At 38.9% G+C, this 19156-nt stretch overlaps 2 protein-coding genes across 3 annotated transcripts in view; one reads left to right on the top strand and one right to left on the bottom strand.

Moving 5' to 3' along the window:
- The window catches only part of LOC105228043 (metabotropic glutamate receptor 2), a 213686-nt gene extending 199933 nt beyond the window's left edge, over positions 1 to 13753 (top strand). For both annotated transcript variants that reach the window (XM_049450831.1, XM_049450832.1), the window contains exons 8-18: positions 44 to 212; positions 387 to 493; positions 1858 to 2007; positions 3480 to 3613; positions 6035 to 6225; positions 6876 to 7010; positions 7238 to 7400; positions 7840 to 8053; positions 8903 to 9054; positions 12959 to 13139; positions 13275 to 13753. In XM_049450831.1, the coding sequence (XP_049306788.1) occupies positions 44 to 212; positions 387 to 493; positions 1858 to 2007; positions 3480 to 3613; positions 6035 to 6225; positions 6876 to 7010; positions 7238 to 7400; positions 7840 to 8053; positions 8903 to 9054; positions 12959 to 13139; positions 13275 to 13753 (2075 nt within the window). The remainder of the gene's footprint in view (positions 1 to 43; positions 213 to 386; positions 494 to 1857; positions 2008 to 3479; positions 3614 to 6034; positions 6226 to 6875; positions 7011 to 7237; positions 7401 to 7839; positions 8054 to 8902; positions 9055 to 12958; positions 13140 to 13274) is intronic.
- Positions 13754 to 16278: 2525 nt separating this feature from the next.
- On the bottom strand, positions 16279 to 18654 carry LOC105228044 (maltase A1). Its single transcript, XM_011207650.4, has 7 exons — positions 18067 to 18654; positions 17415 to 17993; positions 17239 to 17346; positions 17038 to 17185; positions 16775 to 16973; positions 16566 to 16712; positions 16279 to 16494 (listed from the first exon to the last, which is right to left on the bottom strand). Exons 1-7 carry the CDS (start codon positions 18610 to 18612, stop codon positions 16422 to 16424), a joined length of 1800 nt encoding a protein of 599 aa, XP_011205952.2. The 5' UTR covers positions 18613 to 18654; the 3' UTR covers positions 16279 to 16421.
- Positions 18655 to 19156: the final 502 nt, after the last annotated feature.

The raw sequence follows: 19156 nt of genomic DNA, 5'->3' as shown, positions 1-19156 counted from the left end.
GCAAAACTTTTAAAAAACTATTTTACTACAATTGTCTTCACAGAATTCTGGGAGGATCACTTCCAATGCCGCTACCCCGGGAGCCTAAGTACACCATACAACAATTACAATCGCACGTGCACTACCAAAGAGCGCCTCTCGAAGGACACAGACTTCGAGGATCAACTGCAGTTCGTCAGCGACGCGGTGATGGCATTTGCATACGCGCTACGGTGAGTTGATTGCAAGCGCGGGAGTGCATCATTTGGTGTAAAATACTAAGTTATATATATTGCTAGCCAAATAGTTTAACTAATAATATAACTACTTAGCACGATTTTCTGCGCACTCTAAATTAATTTAAAATTTTTCTCTTCTTTTCTTCTTTTTTATTTGGCTATTAACAGCGACATGCATCGCGACCTCTGCGGCGGACGACCCTCGCTTTGCGATGCCATGAGACCCACCAAAGGCGCCGACTTGCTGAAATACTTGCGCAAAGTGCAGTTTCAGGGTAAGTAGCATGCGAGGGGGAGGGGGGATAATTTAATAATCTGGCAATCAAGCAGAATAGTTGAGTTATGATTAGAAAGGATATGGAAGTGTGAGTTTCAGTTACTTAAGTTACAACTTTCTAGCGTACATCTGGGTATAAGAGTTGTCTATACATATGCCACTGGTGCAACGAAACCAGCTGTCACACACATACACACATAATATGCTCCTCATCAGCATAGCTTACATGGAAATTGGCATGTGTACTTAGAGCACGTACCCTAATGACACTTTGTAACATTTCGCTTCGACAGCAACGTGCTGGTGTGCGGCAAGCTGCGAGGACGCGTTTCGCTGACACCCTGGCTGTTACTGCAACTAATGCGACTGCTGATGTGCTCCCATTGTCATTGTCACAATCGAGGCAACCAAGTGGAAAATTGGCTTTGTTGCTCAGTGCGCCGCTCAATCCCGCTCCACGCGCGTCGCTCAACTTCCGGCGCCACCAGCCCAGTGGCCGCGTTGCTCATCATTGAATTGAAAACGAAACTCAATAAATTATTATATAATCATAAGAGCGCAAAAAAGGAAGAGAAAATGTAACAGTAAAAGGAAAAATTGCTCGTCCGCTTGGAAAGGGTCGAAATATGCGTGAACGCGCTGCATGTGGCGCTGAGATAAAACGGTTGGCGTTGCCGCTAAAAAGTTACAATAGCAACAAATAAACAAATGAAAAATGAGCGGCGCACAAAAAACAACAACAACACACAAATTGCACTGCATATGTGTGTGTGTACGTCGTGATTAGATTTGCGTTGCCTTAATATTTTGCTTGGCGCTCTTGAGTGGCTTGTTGCTTATGCCTGATGGCTTCGGCTGATTGGCGGTTGCGCATGGCACTGCTGCAGATAAGCGAAATTGGCAGCGTTGAAAATAAATAGGCGCGTTCGAATTTATAATGCGAGCGTGAAAGGTCCAAGTAATAAACAGCGTTGAATGAAAAATTGTCATCAAAACTTTTGACATCTAAACAAGCAGCAACGGCAATGTATTGTTTAACCCATTTTGGTGCGGCTGCTGATTTAACCAACAGCTGGAAAGAACACACAGACACACATTGTATAAGTGTACATATGTATACAGGAGAGATCGCTGTGCATACACCTACGAATCATGAAAAAGCAATCAGTTTGTTTAGGCTGTAAGGCTGAAATTATGCAAGTACTTTCGCGAAAGTAATTTTCCTACCAATTTTGCGCTACAATTGGGTTTTTATCCAGCTTGGTTTCATATATGAATAAGTACATTTATGTTTCAGATTTATGTGTGACATTATTTGTTTTGAAGTAATTTAAAATTATACTCCTTTTTAATGCTTTCCAGGTCTCAGCGGTGATCACTTTCGCTTCGATGCCAATGGCGATGGTCCAGCGCGTTACAATATCATCCATTTCAAGCAGTCAGCGGAGGGCCTCTACCATTGGATCAAAGTAGGTGAATACTACGAGGGTGAACTGCGCCTGAATATGACAGGTATGCGCAATAAAAAAATATATTTCAAGAAAAAAGATTGGTATTATATAAACCAGCAAACGCTATTTTGATGAAAAATGTTTTTCAAACACTTTAAAAATGAGTTTTTAATTTTTTTTTTGCAGCTTTTAGGCGCACAAACAGAATTAGTGCTTTCATGCTCACAAATTTAAATCAATAAAGCTGTTTATAGAAATTTAACACACTTAATCATATATATTTTATAATCATAAAACAAAGCAAGAAAACACATTAACTTCAGCTACACCGAAGCTGTAATATCCTACAGAAATACAAAAGGTTACTTACAAGAACTTCGATCGTGTGACAGATGTGTGATATAGTTATCTGATCTGAATAATTTCTTCAGAGAATCCACCATTGCCTCAGATAATAACCCCTGCCAAATTTCGGGAAGATATCTAATCAAATTTAAATTTCATGCAAGGACTTGGTTGCGGTCGTTCAGTTTGTATGTTAGCTATATGCTATAGTAGTTCGAAACGGGAAATTTCTTCATATGTTATAGCGTTGTGTCAGAAAATAATCTATACCAATTTGAAAAAGATATCTCGTCAAGCACAATGACCTGGCTCCGGCCGTTCAATTTGTATGGCGGCTATATGCAAAATAAATCCTATCTGGAAATTTTTTTCCTAGACAGTGTCATTTCTATGTGGAATTATCCATGCGTAGATTTGTAAAGATATCTTTTCAAATAAAAAAGTTTCCCATACAAGCACTTGATTCCGATTGTTCAGTTTGTATAGCAGATATATGTTACAAAGGTCCATTATCAGCGATTTTGACAAATGAGCAGCTACTTTGGGAGGAAAGAAAGAGTGCAATTTTTCAAATCGCCATCTCATAAACTTAGGGACTAACTCGGAGATAGCTAAATTGACTCAGCTCATCACCCTAATCACTTATATGTACTTTATGTGGTCTCCGACGTTTTTTTCTGGCCGCTATAAACACCTTAATATACCCTGCTCAGCGTATAAAATCGTAGGCTTACTCTGCAATATTGCACAGATAATTTTCAGCACTTTTACGAGCAAGCAAAATGTAATTCAATATTATTTATCAATCAACCAAACAATCTCTTGCAATAGTTTAGCAACTTGCGGCTTAAAGCGCCTATTTTTCAGCATCCATTCCACTTGCGCGCTTGTTTAGCCTTCAACAACTCACAATTTGTTGCAACGGCAAATCCATTTCAGCATCACAAGAGCACTTAGGCGCACTTGCAGTAAATTTGCTCGTACTTATTGCAGCCGCATTTGTAAACTTATCTGATACACATGTACGCCTCGCTTCCTTGCACACTTTTCTACCAGCACTCACGCACACACTCATCTGCACTTTATTATACGATCTCGTTATTTTCTATTCTATTTACTCGTGTTCATTTGCTTTGTTTCAGCCGCACATTTTCATTCTTTTCTCATTGTTGCTCTCTTCCATTGCAGAGGTCCAATTCAAGCTGTTGCATCCGAAGCCACCTGAGTCCGTCTGCAGCTTGCCCTGCGAACGCGGACAGGCCAAGAAGTATGTGGAGGGCGAGAGCTGCTGTTGGCATTGCTTCAATTGTTCAACCTATCAAGTAAGTTCAGGCAAATTTACAGTTGTCACTTAGCACGGCAACGCTTGCCAACGCCAGCGCAGTATTGGCACACAAATAAAGCCGACACACACACACACGCGCGCATGCATGCCCCTGAAAGGGTGACAGCTGGATCAGCCACAAACCATATTGTGCGGCCGTGGCGCGGAGAGGGGCGGGCGGTGCGCCAACTGCCACTGAGTTGTGCAGATAAATTGAAGAGCTTTGTAGAGTAATTGATTTGCTTGTTTTATATTGGTAATGCTTTTACTGCAGCGCATTTGTATACCGTTCTACAAACACGTTTGCGTGTGAGTATGTATGTGTGTGTGTGTGCTTATTTGAGCCAACTGCAGCTGGGAAATTGGATTTTGATTTAGAAATTATGCTGTAGCAAATTGAATTCAATTCACTCATTGAACCCAGTTGAGCAAAGCATGAATGACGCTCAGCTCTTTTTAAAGCGAAGGTCGCCTCGCCTTCGAAGCGCGAATTTTTTCTGAGTCAACCTCTTTCAAAAGGGTTAAATAAGCGAAGAAGAGGTAGATTCGCAATATTCTGCATATAAATTGTTGCTCGCAGTTGTTTTGCTAAAATATTTAAATAACACTCTGAAAGTAGTGGCACGCGATTGCCGTGAGCTGAGCTGAGTGATTGGAAGCGCATCAATATTTAATTTCGTTGCGGAATTGCGGTAGAAGTTTGCCTGGGCAGTTTCCAACCAAAAGGCATTTCTCTTTATAAGAGTATAAAGTATTACAGTCCAAAGGCAACCAAATTTTTTTTATTTTATTTAACTTATAGCTAGTTGAACAGTCTTTGGCCACAAAAATGAAAATATTTGGTAGTCGAAAAAGTCTTTTCGTATTTGTAATCAAACTTTAACTTATTTTTTCCATATTTATAGTAACAAATAAATAAATAAATAAAGGGTGATTTTTTAAGAGCTTGATAACTTTTTTAAAAAAAAAAACGCATAAAATTTGCAAAATCTCATCGGTTCTTTATTTGAAACGTTAGATTGGTTCATGACATTTACTTTTTGAAGATAATTTCATTTAAATGTTGACCGCGGCTGCGTCTTAGGTGGTCCATTCGGAAAGTCCAATTTTGGGCAACTTTTTCGAGCATTTCGGCCGGAATAGCCCGAATTTCTTCGGAAATGTTGTCTTCCAAAGCTGGAATAGTTGCTGGCTTATTTCTGTAGACTTTAGACTTGACGTAGCCCCACAAAAAATAGTCTAAAGGCGTTAAATCGCATGATCTTGGGGCCAACTTACGGGTCCATTTCTTGAGATGAATTGTTGTCCGAAGTTTTCCCTCAAAATGGCCATAGAATCGCGAGCTGTGTGGCATGTAGCGCCATCTTGTTGAAACCACATGTCAACCAAGTTCAGTTCTTCCATTTTTGGCAACAAAAAGTTTGTTAGCATCGAACGATAGCGATCGCCATTCACCGTAACGTTGCGTCCAACAGCATCTTTGAAAAAATACGGTCCAATGATTCCACCAGCGTACAAACCACACCAAACAGTGCATTTTTCGGGATGCATGGGCAGTTCTTGAACGGCTTCTGGTTGCTCTTCACCCCAAATGCGGCAATTTTGCTTATTTACGTAGCCATTCAACCAGAAATGAGCCTCATCGCTGAACAAAACACGCGCGCGAAACACATTTCGAACCGAACACTGATTTTGGTAATAAAATTCAATGATTTGCAAGCGTTGCTCGTTAGTAAGTCTATTCATGATGAAATGTCAAAGCATACTGAGCATCTTTCTCTTTGACACCATGTCTGAAATCCCACGTGATCTGTCAAATACTAATGCATGAAAATCCTAACCTCAAAAAAATCACCCGTTACTTATGTACCATTTTGGTCGATCACTTTTTGCCATTTTTTCTATAGAGTCATTATTCCATCAGTGTAAAACGTTTCTAATTTCTCGGCGAAAAATTAAAAATTTTCCAAGTTCACTCACCTTTTTAAATGGTCCAAAAAGGTTTGTTGATGAATTTTAAGCTCCTTATCGACGTCATGGCTGCTTATGTATTGGTCTTGGTCAATATTTTCCATAATTTCATAGAGACACAATGTAATTGGTAGCACTGGAAATATACGACTGCAACGACATCTATTGACAAAGTACGAAAAGACTTTTTCGACTACCCAATATTACAGTTCAATTTTATGCAATTTTTTTATATACTATTTAACGTAATTTTATTTTATTTTTTCAAAAAGCTAAACATGAAAATATATTTAAAGTACCTCAATATATAAATTTGCAAAGCTATTAATAACTCAAATCCGCTAGCCAAGTAATTGCTGCATCACTTGTTACACTCCAAATAGCAATGTTTATTTGCCAACTTCCTTCTCGTTGTGTTTCAATTACATATTTACAATACTTCATCTAGATACGGCATCCCATCGATGAGACTCAGTGCCTAACTTGCCAATTGGGCACTTTGCCCGATGTCAGCAAGCAGTTCTGCCAGACAATACCGGAAGTCTACTTGCGGCCCGAATCAGCTTGGGCGATTGGGGCGATGGCCTTCAGTGCCACCGGCATTTTGGTCACGCTCTTTGTTGTTGGTGTTTTTGTGCGGTAAGTGTGCAACAAGCACTAATACATATATATATAAACATGTGCTCACTCTCTGCATCCTTTTATTTACGGTGTCAATTGCCAACTGTCGAATGTCAACAATTGATTGCGCTTGGTCGTTTTCTCACTACTGTTTATTTCCTTCATTTTACTTCCTTTTCCTACTTTTCACTACTTCTTTTTTTGGTTTTTTTTATTATTATTTTTTTTGGTTTATTGCCAAGTCAACATGCTACTTTACCTTTTTTTTATTTATTTGCCGATTTTTAAAGCGCGCAACTAAAGCTTTCCATCAGCGCCGGAAATATTTCTGTTTCATTTTCTTTGTTTATTTATTTATTCTTGCAATTTTGGTATTTTTCGCAATTTTTCTCCCTGGCTAGGCTTGATTTTCAATGTTTGCTTTTTAAATTAAATGCACAATATGCTTTGCTGAGTGCCTCTAAATATGAAAATTTACGTTTCGTTTGTTTTAGCGGCAATTTTCACAATTTTGTAAGAAGCAACAAGAAAATATTTGCTTAATCTCTTGCTAAAGAGATAAAGCGATTTGTGAATTATTATTTTGAAAATATATATTTCAAGTTTTGTTTCACTTTTTATGGTTTTCCGTCTTTAACAAACATTTTCTCGTCCTTTAATTCCTTTAGCCACAACGACACGCCCATTGTGCGCGCCTCTGGACGGGAGCTCAGCTACATACTACTCGCTGGCATATTAATGTGTTATGCCGTTACATTTGCTTTGGTGTTGAAGCCTACGAATATAGTGTGCGCCATACAACGGTACGTTGCCATAGAGCTTTGCACTAAATGATAGCAAAGAGCTTTTAGTCTTAATAATACTATCAAAAATAATAAAAAAAAAGTATAAAAAAAATTTAAAAAATTAAATTGAATACAAATTTAAAATATATTTAAAAAATTTCAAAAATTTAAAAACTTAAAAAAAAATATTTGAATGCATTATATATAACTATTATTTGCATATTATCGTTTACTCTCTCCACCAGCTTCAGCGTCGGCTTCTGCTTCACCGTTGTCTACGCCGCGCTGCTCACCAAAACCAACCGCATAGCGCGTATCTTCAAAGCGGGCAAACAATCAGCGAAACGCCCTTCGTTCATAAGTCCCAAGTCACAATTGGTTATCTGCTCGTTCCTAATTTTCATACAAGTAAGTGCGATATCTATGACAATGGCGGCAAGAGCGCACACAATAAATGCGCAAGAATGCGCCAAAAGATTTTGCGACGCAGCGGCTGCATCGCCACATTCCGGCATACTACAGCTGGCATGTTGCATGCAATCAACACACTGCCACACCGCATATTTACTCACGCACACACACAGGCACACCGCTTTTTAACACATATTTGCTTTCGCCGCGAACAAAAGCACTCAGCAGCATCCATTACCCCTTTTCTCTAGCGCTGCTTTTGCACCGCCGCGCCATTCATCAACACAATAGCGCTTTGCTTTGCCATTAAAATAATGTTTACATATTTACCCACACACACACAACTAAAATTACTTTCGTTTTTCCTTTTACTAATGACCGTTCTATATGTGATTTTCTACCTCCCACCCCCCTTTCGTGTTTGCTGCCATTGCAGATTCTCATTAATGGCGTTTGGATGGTGATTGCACCGTCGCACGCCATGTACCATCATCCGACACGCGAGGATAACCTGCTCGTCTGCGATTCGTACATCGACGCTTCCTACATGATCGCATTCTTCTATCCCATCTTACTGATTGTAGTCTGCACGGTGTACGCGGTGCTGACGCGCAAAATACCAGAGGCATTTAACGAGTCCAAACATATCGGTAAGTAGTTGGCGCCAGTTTGACGAGCGTATGGCGAGCTTGAACGCTAAATCTTTCAACTTCAAACCACAGCTATTTACAGAATCAATTAAATGGTTGTAATTGATAGACAATGCGTGATTTGATTTAAAGGTTGTAAAGCAGAAGTTTGCCACTTCGTATCGGTATATGAACTTGCACTAGAGCGGGTCAATTTTTTTTCTTAAAAATCGCGTATGCCAGAAATGTTCTAAGGATCATTCGGACCACTTTGTCGAGGAGAATGTGGGTGTGAAGCCGATTTCGAGCCAGAGACTTTTAAGTCAAAGTGTCAAAAATTTTAATAATCGGTTGTATGGAAGATATCTGATATGGTTGTCTGACCGGGCCAATTCCAACTAACAAATTACGCAAACATATTAAATTTCTTTCGGATATCTCAAAAACTGCCGAACAAATCTTTAAAATTCCTAAAAAACTTCGTCTTAAAAATCGCTGGCTCAAAACCGGTTTTATACACATAGCCTTTTATACAAAGTTGGTCGGAATGATGTTTATACTCGTCCATATATCTCGCCTACGCAATTTTTCGTTTTGTTTATTTGACTTCCTATAAATCGATCCGCTCTAATCTCCATACACCGCATTACCATAAGTTATTTTACTAGTTGTGTCTGAAATATTTGTCTAATTAAAATAATTCCATTTTGTCATATTCTCTTCCGCATTCGCTTCACTGGACGCTGCCACTTGTGCACAATCGACTTCAACTGTACAAAACAATGAATGTCTAACGTCTTACCTATACTTTTCCTGTTTTTCCAACCAATGCACTCTCTTCCGCCTCCATCATCTCTAACATCTACTCAGGATTCACCATGTACACCACTTGCGTCATTTGGTTGGCGTTTGTGCCGCTTTACTTCGGCACCGCCAATCATGTGCCGCTGAGGATAACGTCGATGTCGGTGACGATAAGTTTGTCGGCGAGCGTCACGGTGGCGTGTTTATTCTCGCCAAAGGTAATTGAGAAGCAACTTTATATGTATTGTAATTCATATGTCGTTAGCGGGAAATGCATGTGTGTTTGTATATATAGCGTCTACCAATAAGGATGACGTAATTTTGACAGCTCCTGGCAGCCCTGCTTGTTTATGGATTTATGTTAATTTTGTCAGTGTGTTCAGTTAGGTTTGCCATTTCATCTTGTTACGGTTCACTTTGGTACAACATTTAGAACTTGTGCAAGATTATTAAGCAAATTCACGTTTTTAAAAAAAAAAATCAAAAAATAACGCTTTCGAAAAATCATTTACTCAGATGAGGCGCATTTTCCATTGCTGGAAATGCCGCTACCATCAATAGCAAGCTCTATAATATGATGTTTATCGACTTTTTTCTCTGAATTTAATGAAGATGACGTAGACGATCTCTAATAAGACATGTTTTACATTTAAACATGGACAATTTTGGTGCAAAGATTGGCGACTCGTTGATTTTGAGAAATGACGCAGTCAAATGGCCGTCAAGCCTGTAACATTCGAGGGCAACATTTAGCGTATTATAGCCAAAAGTCCAGCCGAAATGCTGCACAGCGTCATCGAAAATTAGCGTACACAGATGGAAATATGCCAAAGGAACCAAGCGGCTTTTTAGTCGAAATTTTGCTCAAGTCGTAAATGGCATAAAATTATCTTCATAACAAAGAAACATACAGACCGACTCCATTGTGAACAATTTTGATTATATTTATACATAATTTGGTAGTCGAAAAAGTCTTTTCGTATTTCTAATCAAATTCCAACCTATTTTTAATACTAGTATTTTTATCTATTGGTAGCACAGGAGATATACTATACGACTGCAACGAGATCTATTGACAAAATACGAAAAGACTTTTTCGACTACCCAATATACTATCGATAAGTACCTACGCATATACATGTAAAAAGAAATAATAATAAGTTTTTAATTTACAAATTTTTAAAGCTATTTGAACATTATTTCCATTTGACAGCACCAATTTATTTATTAATTTTCTGTTGCTTGGAAACTTTTCTAAATTTTTTCACTCACTTCTCGTCGATGTGCATTAAAAAAATTGCTGATCAAATTTAATTCTAATTTAAATAAGTGTAAATGCATACAAAAACAGCTCATATGTATATGTAAACATTTATTTTGCACACACTTACATATTTATTTATTTTTATCTCAACAAAGCAATTCTCTTACACAAATACCAGCTTTAAAATAAGCGAAATGAAATATTTCCCATATAATTTATGCAAATTAAATTCATATTTTTGTTGCAAATACTGCAAACTCGCAAAGCACTTTTATTCAAATTGCCAGCAAACTATACTCGTATATATGTTGCATAAATTCCGCTGATTCATACATGCTTGTATATATTTGCTAGTGCCTTGACTTCACCTGCTCGCACGCACACACCATTAGCTTTGATTTAATTAGAGAATTAAAGGCAAACCTTTGTTGCAACAACTATGAACGCGCAAATAGTTTGTATAATTTCGTCGAAATTAGTTTATGCAGTTTAAGGTTGAATAAGTGCCTTCAAGTGTCATTATATGTGGCCATCAGCACTTGCCCTGACAAATATGAGTATGTTGTATTTATTTTTTTCAATACTTGCCCTCAGGGTCAACAGTATGTTCTGTTAATTTCAACCCTTAAGGAAGTTACATATGACAACCAAATATTGACCAAACCACAACTGTTCAAATATGCAAAGATATTCTTCTATAGAGAAGAAATATTGGGTAGTCGAAAAAGTATTTTCGTATTTCTGATCAAACTTAAACTTATTTTTTATATATATAATGAACTTCAATGAACCAAATAAGTACCATTTTGGTGGACTGCTTCTTGCAATTTTTCCGTTAGAGACATTATTCCATCAGTGTACAACTTTTCAGATTTCTCGTCGAAAAACTGCAACAAGTAATTTTCACAGGCTTCTCTTGAAGCCAACTTTACTCCATTAAGGGAGTTCTGACCGAAACAAATAGTAGTCCGGTGTTCCAAGGTCAGGGCTATGTGGTGGATGCCTGAAAACTTCCCAGCCAAGCTCTCCCAGCTTTTGCCGAGTCATCAAAGATGCGCGTGGTTTAGTGTTGTCCTGATGGAAGACGAAGCTCTTTCTATTGATCGGTTTTGGCCATTTTTTCCGATTGCTTGCTTCAATCTCATCAGTTGTTCACAATAAAATGTGGAATCAATCGTTCGATCAGGTTGGAGCAGCTCATAGTGAATGATTCCTTCTCAATCCCAACAAACACTTAGCATAACCTTTCGAGGCATCAGTCCTGGCTTTGCGACCATTTATTCCACTTTTCATCTCCCTTTACCATTCGCTTCAGAAATGGTTCGATTTCATTTCATTTAAGCAAAGAATAGCAGATGTTAGTTCCGTCCATTAAATTTTCCAATTTATGTGGTACCCAAACCTCGAGCTTCTTTTTGTAGCCAGCCTTTTACAAATGGTTCAAAACCATTCATGGCTGCTTATGTGATGGTCCTTGTCAATTTTTCCATAATTTCATCGACTTTTTCAACGATCATTCACATCGAAATTTCCATAACGGATGTAAGCGAACCATTGTTATGCTCACGAACTGATACTGCATGATCTCCGAAAACTTCACAAATTTCATTGGTGGCTTGCATGGCATTCTTCACTTTTTATACAAAAACTTCAAAATATAGCGAATTTCTTAATTTTTGAACAGCTGTAACTTTTTTTAAGCTTCCTGGAATTTTTTTTGGTCAAATGAAGCTTAAAATTTCGCCTTTCTAATACTATATGCTATGGCACAATGTGATTGGTAGCACTGGAGATATGCGACTTCCACGACATCTATTGACAAAATACGAAAAGACTTTTTCGACTACCCAAAATTTACCAAACAACTGGTCAAATGGACAAGGATCTTCGTTTTACAGAAAATAAAAGAAAACAAAGAAATATAAATTTAGTCACCATTTGCTTCACGGTCGCTATAGAAATATTCAAGTTACTTTGTTTTCTGCTTTTACGAACCATACCAGCATATAAATTCGATTACTTCAACAAAGATATTTTATTGAGAAAGTTCTGTTGGCAAAATTTTTGCTAAAAGCCTTGATTATTTTTCTGACTTTCAACTACAAAGCAGTTAAAATAACTATCAATTTAATTTTGGAAAAAATATAAACTCATGAGGGTAGGCATTTTCGAAAACTTGTATGCAATTGTTGATATTTCTCACCGAAATGTGAATATTCTGAAAGCGACTTTGTTTTACACCAGTAAAGGTGCTCATCCGTTTATCAACAAAATTTCAACTCAATTTGCTGACACGCTATCAACTGTCAGCCATCAAATAAATATTCGAGTGAGCAGCAAAAAAAAAAAAGAAAAAACAAAAACAACAATAACTCCCTGTAAATTCACTGCAAATTTGATTCACATGCAAAGCAGACACTGACTGCGCATGTATGGGTAAATATGACTTTCTGTGTATGTCTATGTATGCAAAGTTTTGGGTGTGAAATTCAATTCAAAACACACAAAAAGCGCCCGCATAATAGTTTCTGTGGCACGTGACAGCTAACTGTTGATAAACGACCGCAAGCAAAAACATAATATGACATAATGCGCAAATCCTAGTGAAATCTACAATAAATATTGTGTCGCTAAAGGCAAATATAGCAAATGTCAGTGCAAGTCAACTGATGGCAAAGTCAGATTTGACATCAATTAAACATGAATATGCCATGTTGATGCGCACGACAGCAAACAAAGCCTTTCACATGAACTGTGGATCAGCTAATGCCCAAAAAAGGCTTGATTTTTGCGAAATATTTTTTTTTGTTTATGAAATTAATATTGGCATTTACATAACCTGCACTGCTTTTTTTCAGCTGTACATAATACTTATAAGGCCCGAACGCAACGTGCGGCAGAGCATGATGCCGCCGCGCTATGGAAATATGCACCGCGCGGGCACTGGACCATCGTCCATGATGGCGGCCGCCGTGGTGACAGCCGCTACATGTGCGCAAGAGGAGAAAATACAAAAGCATATCACACCAACAAATACAGGTAAATATATAGCTACAACAATAGCAACAACGCTAAAAATATATATGCAGAGCTGACAGTAGTTTATTTTGAAGGCAGCTTATAACTCTCTTTGACCTACCTAACATTTTTTTCTACACCTTCTCGCTTCCGCAGAGCACAGCACCAAGGCGAAGAAGCTTTGTGAGATGGCAACACAAACCATCACAATAACGAATATCTTCACTAATTTGGACAGCATCGCCTACAGTCAGATTCCCTATGCGGATCAGTATGTGCCAAACAACAATCATCAGCAACAGCATGAGCAACAAAACCTACAATCATCACACCACCACCCACTAGCCGAAAACAGCGAAGCTGAAGTAGTGGCGAATAATAATAAAATCAATCAATTGCAACATGGCAACCCTAACGCCACAAACACCGCCACCGCTACTGCAACTACAGCCAACACAGCGGCCACTTCTGCCACAGCAGTTGCGGCTATTAACACAGCCGTATCGCCACCAACTTTACACGCACTCAGCAACCATGTGATGTTGCAGCAACATGTTGCGCTGCACAACTGCAGCGATAGTGCGACTATGTGCAGTGATAGCGGTCGACCACAACTGGAGACCACGAATTTATAGCCCAAAGCACCGCTAACCACTGCTGTCAGCGCCGGCGCTGCATTAGCAACCGCAAAAGCCATCGAACAGTGTAATGCCGCGGACACATTGAAAGCACAAGGCATGAATTATGTGCTGCAGCAAGAAATCGGCTGTGATAGCTGTGCCGCACAGCCAGCGCAAGCCAAAGTGGGTGAGTGTAATAAGCACAATAACAACAATGCCGGCAATCATGCTGCCACCCAACACACGCTGAGCAATATCAACGGCAGCGGCAACGGGGAGGGTGCCACAGACCGCACCACTGCCACCAGCAGCAACACAGCCAGCAATTGCAGCAGTAGCAGCAGCAACAGCATCAGCAATGGCGGCAACGGCAGCACGCGGACCGGCAGCAAAAAGCGCTGCGCCATACCCGTGTGAGAGTGTGCGCACTGGCCCAAGGCGTGCAACACTGGCAGCGCAATAAATTGCTGAATTGCTGTCATTAGAGATTTGCTAAATATATTTGTAACTGTAAGTAAGTACCAAAAATTAGTATAAGTCCAATTTATTTCTTTACAAAGAGTTCATAACTGACTGCTTATGATTTAAGTTTGAGGATTTATGTAGGTAGCTGGGCTTATGCCTTTGCAAGTAAGCCACAGAGGGTTTATACTTTAGCGGTTCCAATGAAATTACAATGAATTTAGCTAGTTAAGTTGTGCTATTAGTATGTTAAGTTAGTTAAAATTGTAAACAAGCAAGTTAGTATACTAATATATATTATAAGCGTATGAAAGTGTTTTATATTTGCAGGTATGATAGAAAACTATTTGATTACAGAGTTATAAAAAAATTTAGAGTGAGTTCAAGTTGATAAGAAATATAATCGTTATTTATTATTACAGTTCAATAAATAAAACAACTAGTTACTTATATTTTTTTTAACTACGCGGTTGAGAATTACAACCAGTAAGAGCTGTTCGTACGAAATGTGCGTGAGACGCCTAAAACTATGCTTGTTGGCGCGCCGCTGTGGCCTCAACAGCTTATTTTCACTTACTTTTCTTTTCTGCTCTTCAAGTATCTAACTTTTTGCGTTTATTAAATTTTTTCTAAAGGATTTCTCAACTCTACTCTGTGATTTTCTGTTGGTTTTATTTTTTCATTTTTTTTTTAATACATTTAGTAAGCATATTAATCATAGTTAAGATGGCGCTAACATGTGATATTATTTAGAACCAAATATTAAGTATTGAGGCCAAATGTATCAGTGTATGTATATTATATTAAGAGACATAGTTTTAAGTCTTTATTATTAAGTTAGTTAAGTCCACGGTGCAAACATAATTTCTAGTTAATGTTAATTTTTATGTGAAAAACGCGATTTTGTTACAAAAGGGATAGCAACTAGTATAAGTAAACAAAAGATAATAGATTTTATAAATCGTGTACACTACAATAACAATATTATCCCTTCTGCAACCTAATCAAACGCTCTACTGCTTGGCCAAGTGCTTACGTTTCACCTGTGCGCAGTAGAGGCAACTAAATTTATTACGTTGTTTGAGCCCAACAACATAATGAATTTATTTGCAAATGAACTTTATGTTTATAGAAGTCAAAGTAGTTCAGTTTTTCTCAGTCGCAAAGAGAGCTTCCACATATGAAAGCTCGTTGAAATGCGTAGAACTGAAGTACGTTTTCATTTGTTATAAAACAGTTTAGTTTTTCTTAGTCGCAAAGCAAAGTTCATATATAACAGCAGAGCTTTCACATTTGAAAGCTCGTTGAAACATCTAGAGTTGAAGAACGCTTTCATTTATTACAAATTATAAGCTTTTCAACTTATTTCAATGGTTTTTAGTTAACTTTCTTATAAATGTTAATTGCAACCACAACAAAAATATGCCTTTCCAGTGAAAAACTATGTAATATTGTATATTGAACACATCTAAATAAAGTACACTAGAAATTTACAACCGTAAATATTAAAGCATAAAAACTGTACTATACTTTTCCTAGAGGGTCGGCTTAATTAATTAATTTTAGTATAACTAATTACCCATAGAGATGTAAGATAAGTCAAAACAAGCATTGTAGTTAACCGTAGCTCTAATAGTTATTATAAATTAATAATGAAATGATTTATGGCAGACAAATTCATGACCAAAAATAATCAAGTAATTATGCAAATTGATTACAAAGCAAAGTAAATATTGAAAATTCTAATGAATTTCGAAAGAAAAAAACTCGTTACACACAGTTGAATGTTTCTACGTAAATATGTTTAAGCCCATGTAAATAAATAATGCTTGCATATACGCTGTACATATGTATACACGTACATAGACTATTTGTATGGAAGTAAGTACCTTAAATTTATGCATTAACTATGTAAATGTAAATTGTTTAAAGTTACTCAAATGAATGAGCATGCAAATAACGGTTAGCAAATAAATTTCCACACATTCTAGAAAATATAATATGTAGCATATGAAATAATGAGAGCAAAACACGTGAATTAATACTCTGAATAAAATAATTGAAACAACTTAACAAAATTTGGTTTCATTAGCGCGAAACACTCGAAGCCGCACTTCATGATTTTATTGAAAAAATATGTTTAGCACAGGCAAATATGAATTGAAGTTTGTTTAGAAATACGGAAAGACTTTTTCGACTACGCAATATATCCACGCCAAACTCAATTAGCGGGACCACTCAAAATCAAGGCCTCACCGGCTGCCAGCGACAGGCTCTTGGTGTTAATCTCGGAGCTGGAAACAAGTAAGGGATGGAATTTTTTATATACATATTTTCGCAGCTGGGTCCCGTGAGTTGTACTCACCCGCTGGTTTTCGTTGAGTCCAAGCTGCTTATCGTCAAGGTCATAGCAGCGGGTAGCAAGACATCGAAGTCCTGCTGCAGATCCACAGTGCTTGTGTCATTGCCGAAATTGGCGATGTATACGAGGGTGTCCTCACCTGTCAAGTAGCTGGGGAAATGTGAAAAAGCATATAGAACCAAGTAGGTATTATTTAATATGCAACTGTGTACCGTTTCAAAGCGAAAAAGTTGTTTTCGAGTGCCTTATATTTGTATGAGCCATCCTGTAGAGTTTTCGAGCTTTTGCGCAATTCGATCAGTGACTTGTAGATTTTCAAATGGGAATTGGCGCTTGAGTTCTCCACGTCAACATTGAGAGTTTGATAGTCTGGTGCAAGTGGTAGCCAAGTCTTTGAAGCATTGGAGAAACCTTTTTGAGGTTATAAACCGTTTGTTAGAAGTAAACAAAATTATTTATACTGAGCTGTGCTTACCGGCGTTAGTGCCTGCGGTCCATTGGAATGGCGTACGTGACGGATCACGCGTAAAGTTTTCATATATGTCTTTGTTTGAGTTACAAGCAGCGGGGTCAACGGTATCCTCCCATGAGATCTCACCATCAATCATGCCCAACTCCTCACCCTTAAATAAAATTTTAGCATAATCACATGCATAAAAACCAACGTCGAGCTCACCTGATAGGTGACACTTGCGCCGGGCAAAGTCATGACCAGCATATTCATGGCATCCGTGCGTTGCACGCCGTAGCGGCTAGCCGCGCGACGTTGATCGTGATTACCAATCTGTCGGTAATATAGAAGTATTACGAGATTAGCCACAACACAGACAACCGAACCTGCTCCGCACTTACCACCCAATTCGCTGTACGTCTGGCCGGCATATTCTTCAGCCACTCATCGACCGCCAGCTGCACATAAGACGCGCTCACACCCTGCTTCAGCACGGTAATCAAATTGAAGTTGAACGGTAAGTGTGCGCCCTCCACCGTCCGGTTGCCATACATTTGCATCGTGTATGCGGCCGGCGCGTACGTTTCGATCAGCAGCACACGCGTGTCGCCGCCATGTATGCGCTGATAGTCATCCATCACTTGGCGCCACTGGTAAACCATATCGATGGTCTCCGGACGATTTTCAATCAGATCATTTTTGAGGTAAGCGCGATCATCCTTATCATCGGTGTTGCCACTCACCGGCTCGTCGGGATATTGGCCATTCTCGTCGGGCTCCACTTCGAAGAGAACCGGCACTGCATCCACGCGGAAACCAGCTACGCCCTGGTCGAGCCAGAAGCGAATTATGCGTTTCATTTGTTCCACCACGGCAGGATTGCGATAGTTTAGATCGGCCTGTTGTACGGCGAATTGATGCAGATAGTATTGCTGACGTTCCTCGCGCCATTCCCACGCAGAACCGCGGAACGCTTGCAACTGAAAATGTTAAAAACTTAACAAGTGAGTACAGAGGAAAGATACTTAACTGTAGCTTTTTCTCCACACTCACCCAGTTGCTCGGCGGTATGCGTTTGCCATCCTCATCCAGCTTGCCATCGTGCCATACATAGTAGTCCTCGTAGCCGCGCTCACGCTTAAGTGATTTCTTGAACCACTCGCTTTCGTTACTAGAATGATTAGGCACAAAATCCAAAATGATTTTCAGACCCAAAGCGTTCGCCTTTGAAATCAACTCGCGAAAATCATCCATCGTGCCATATTCTGCCTGAATTTCGTAGAAGTCCGCAATGTCATAACCAAAGTCCACCATGGGAGATTTGAAAATTGGCGACAGCCAAGCCGCGGTTACGCCAATATCCTTGAGGTACTGTAGACGCGACGTAATGCCCTTCAAGTCACCAATACCATCACCGTCCGAATCCTGAAAGGAGCGTGGATAAATCTGATAGAACTGTGCAGTTTGCCACCAGTCCTTCTGCTCCGCCTGTGCTCCAGCACGGTTCGAGAGCGTGCAAGCCAGGCAACCGCTTTGCGCGCAAAGCACCGAAAAAACTACGAACGCCACGAAATACCGAGAAAGTTTTGTGAATTTCATGTTTGAATTGACATCATACTGCAGCGGTTGACATACAGGCGGAGCCTTTTATAGGTTCTGCATGTTATTTATCTAATATGTTCTGAGTAACTAACTTGCATTTGCAAAGTAAACACATTTTGACTTCGATAAGACTCAAGTGTGCGTTAAGTAAAATTATGACGTATGTTTACAAGTATAGGAAATATTTTGTTGTAAAGTGGCTTTGATAGTGAGGTACGTGTAAGTGAGCCCTCCAGTGAGAATGCAGTTGAGATAATTCAATGAATTACACTCTTTAATGTTTGAAAAACACTTGAAGACTAAAAGGCAGGTAAAAAATTAAAAAATCATTTCAAATGGTCACGGGTTTCCCACCTCTTAATGTATCCAAAAGAATCCTACTGTATTACAAAGCAAAGCGGTGGCTTGACTGTGCTACTATGCACGCCAGTGGCCTTGAAAATCTTGATATCGAATATAGCAACTAACTGAGTTCTTAACTGGTTTTCTCTCCGAAACTTTATCCAAATTAACAACGAAAACTCTCTGCATTAAAACCAAA

Source organism: Bactrocera dorsalis, chromosome 3, assembly GCF_023373825.1.
Source record: "Bactrocera dorsalis isolate Fly_Bdor chromosome 3, ASM2337382v1, whole genome shotgun sequence".
NCBI lineage: Eukaryota > Metazoa > Arthropoda > Insecta > Diptera > Tephritidae > Bactrocera > Bactrocera dorsalis.
Note: the sequence above shows the minus strand (reverse complement) of the source record. Positions and strands in the feature narration are given on the sequence as shown.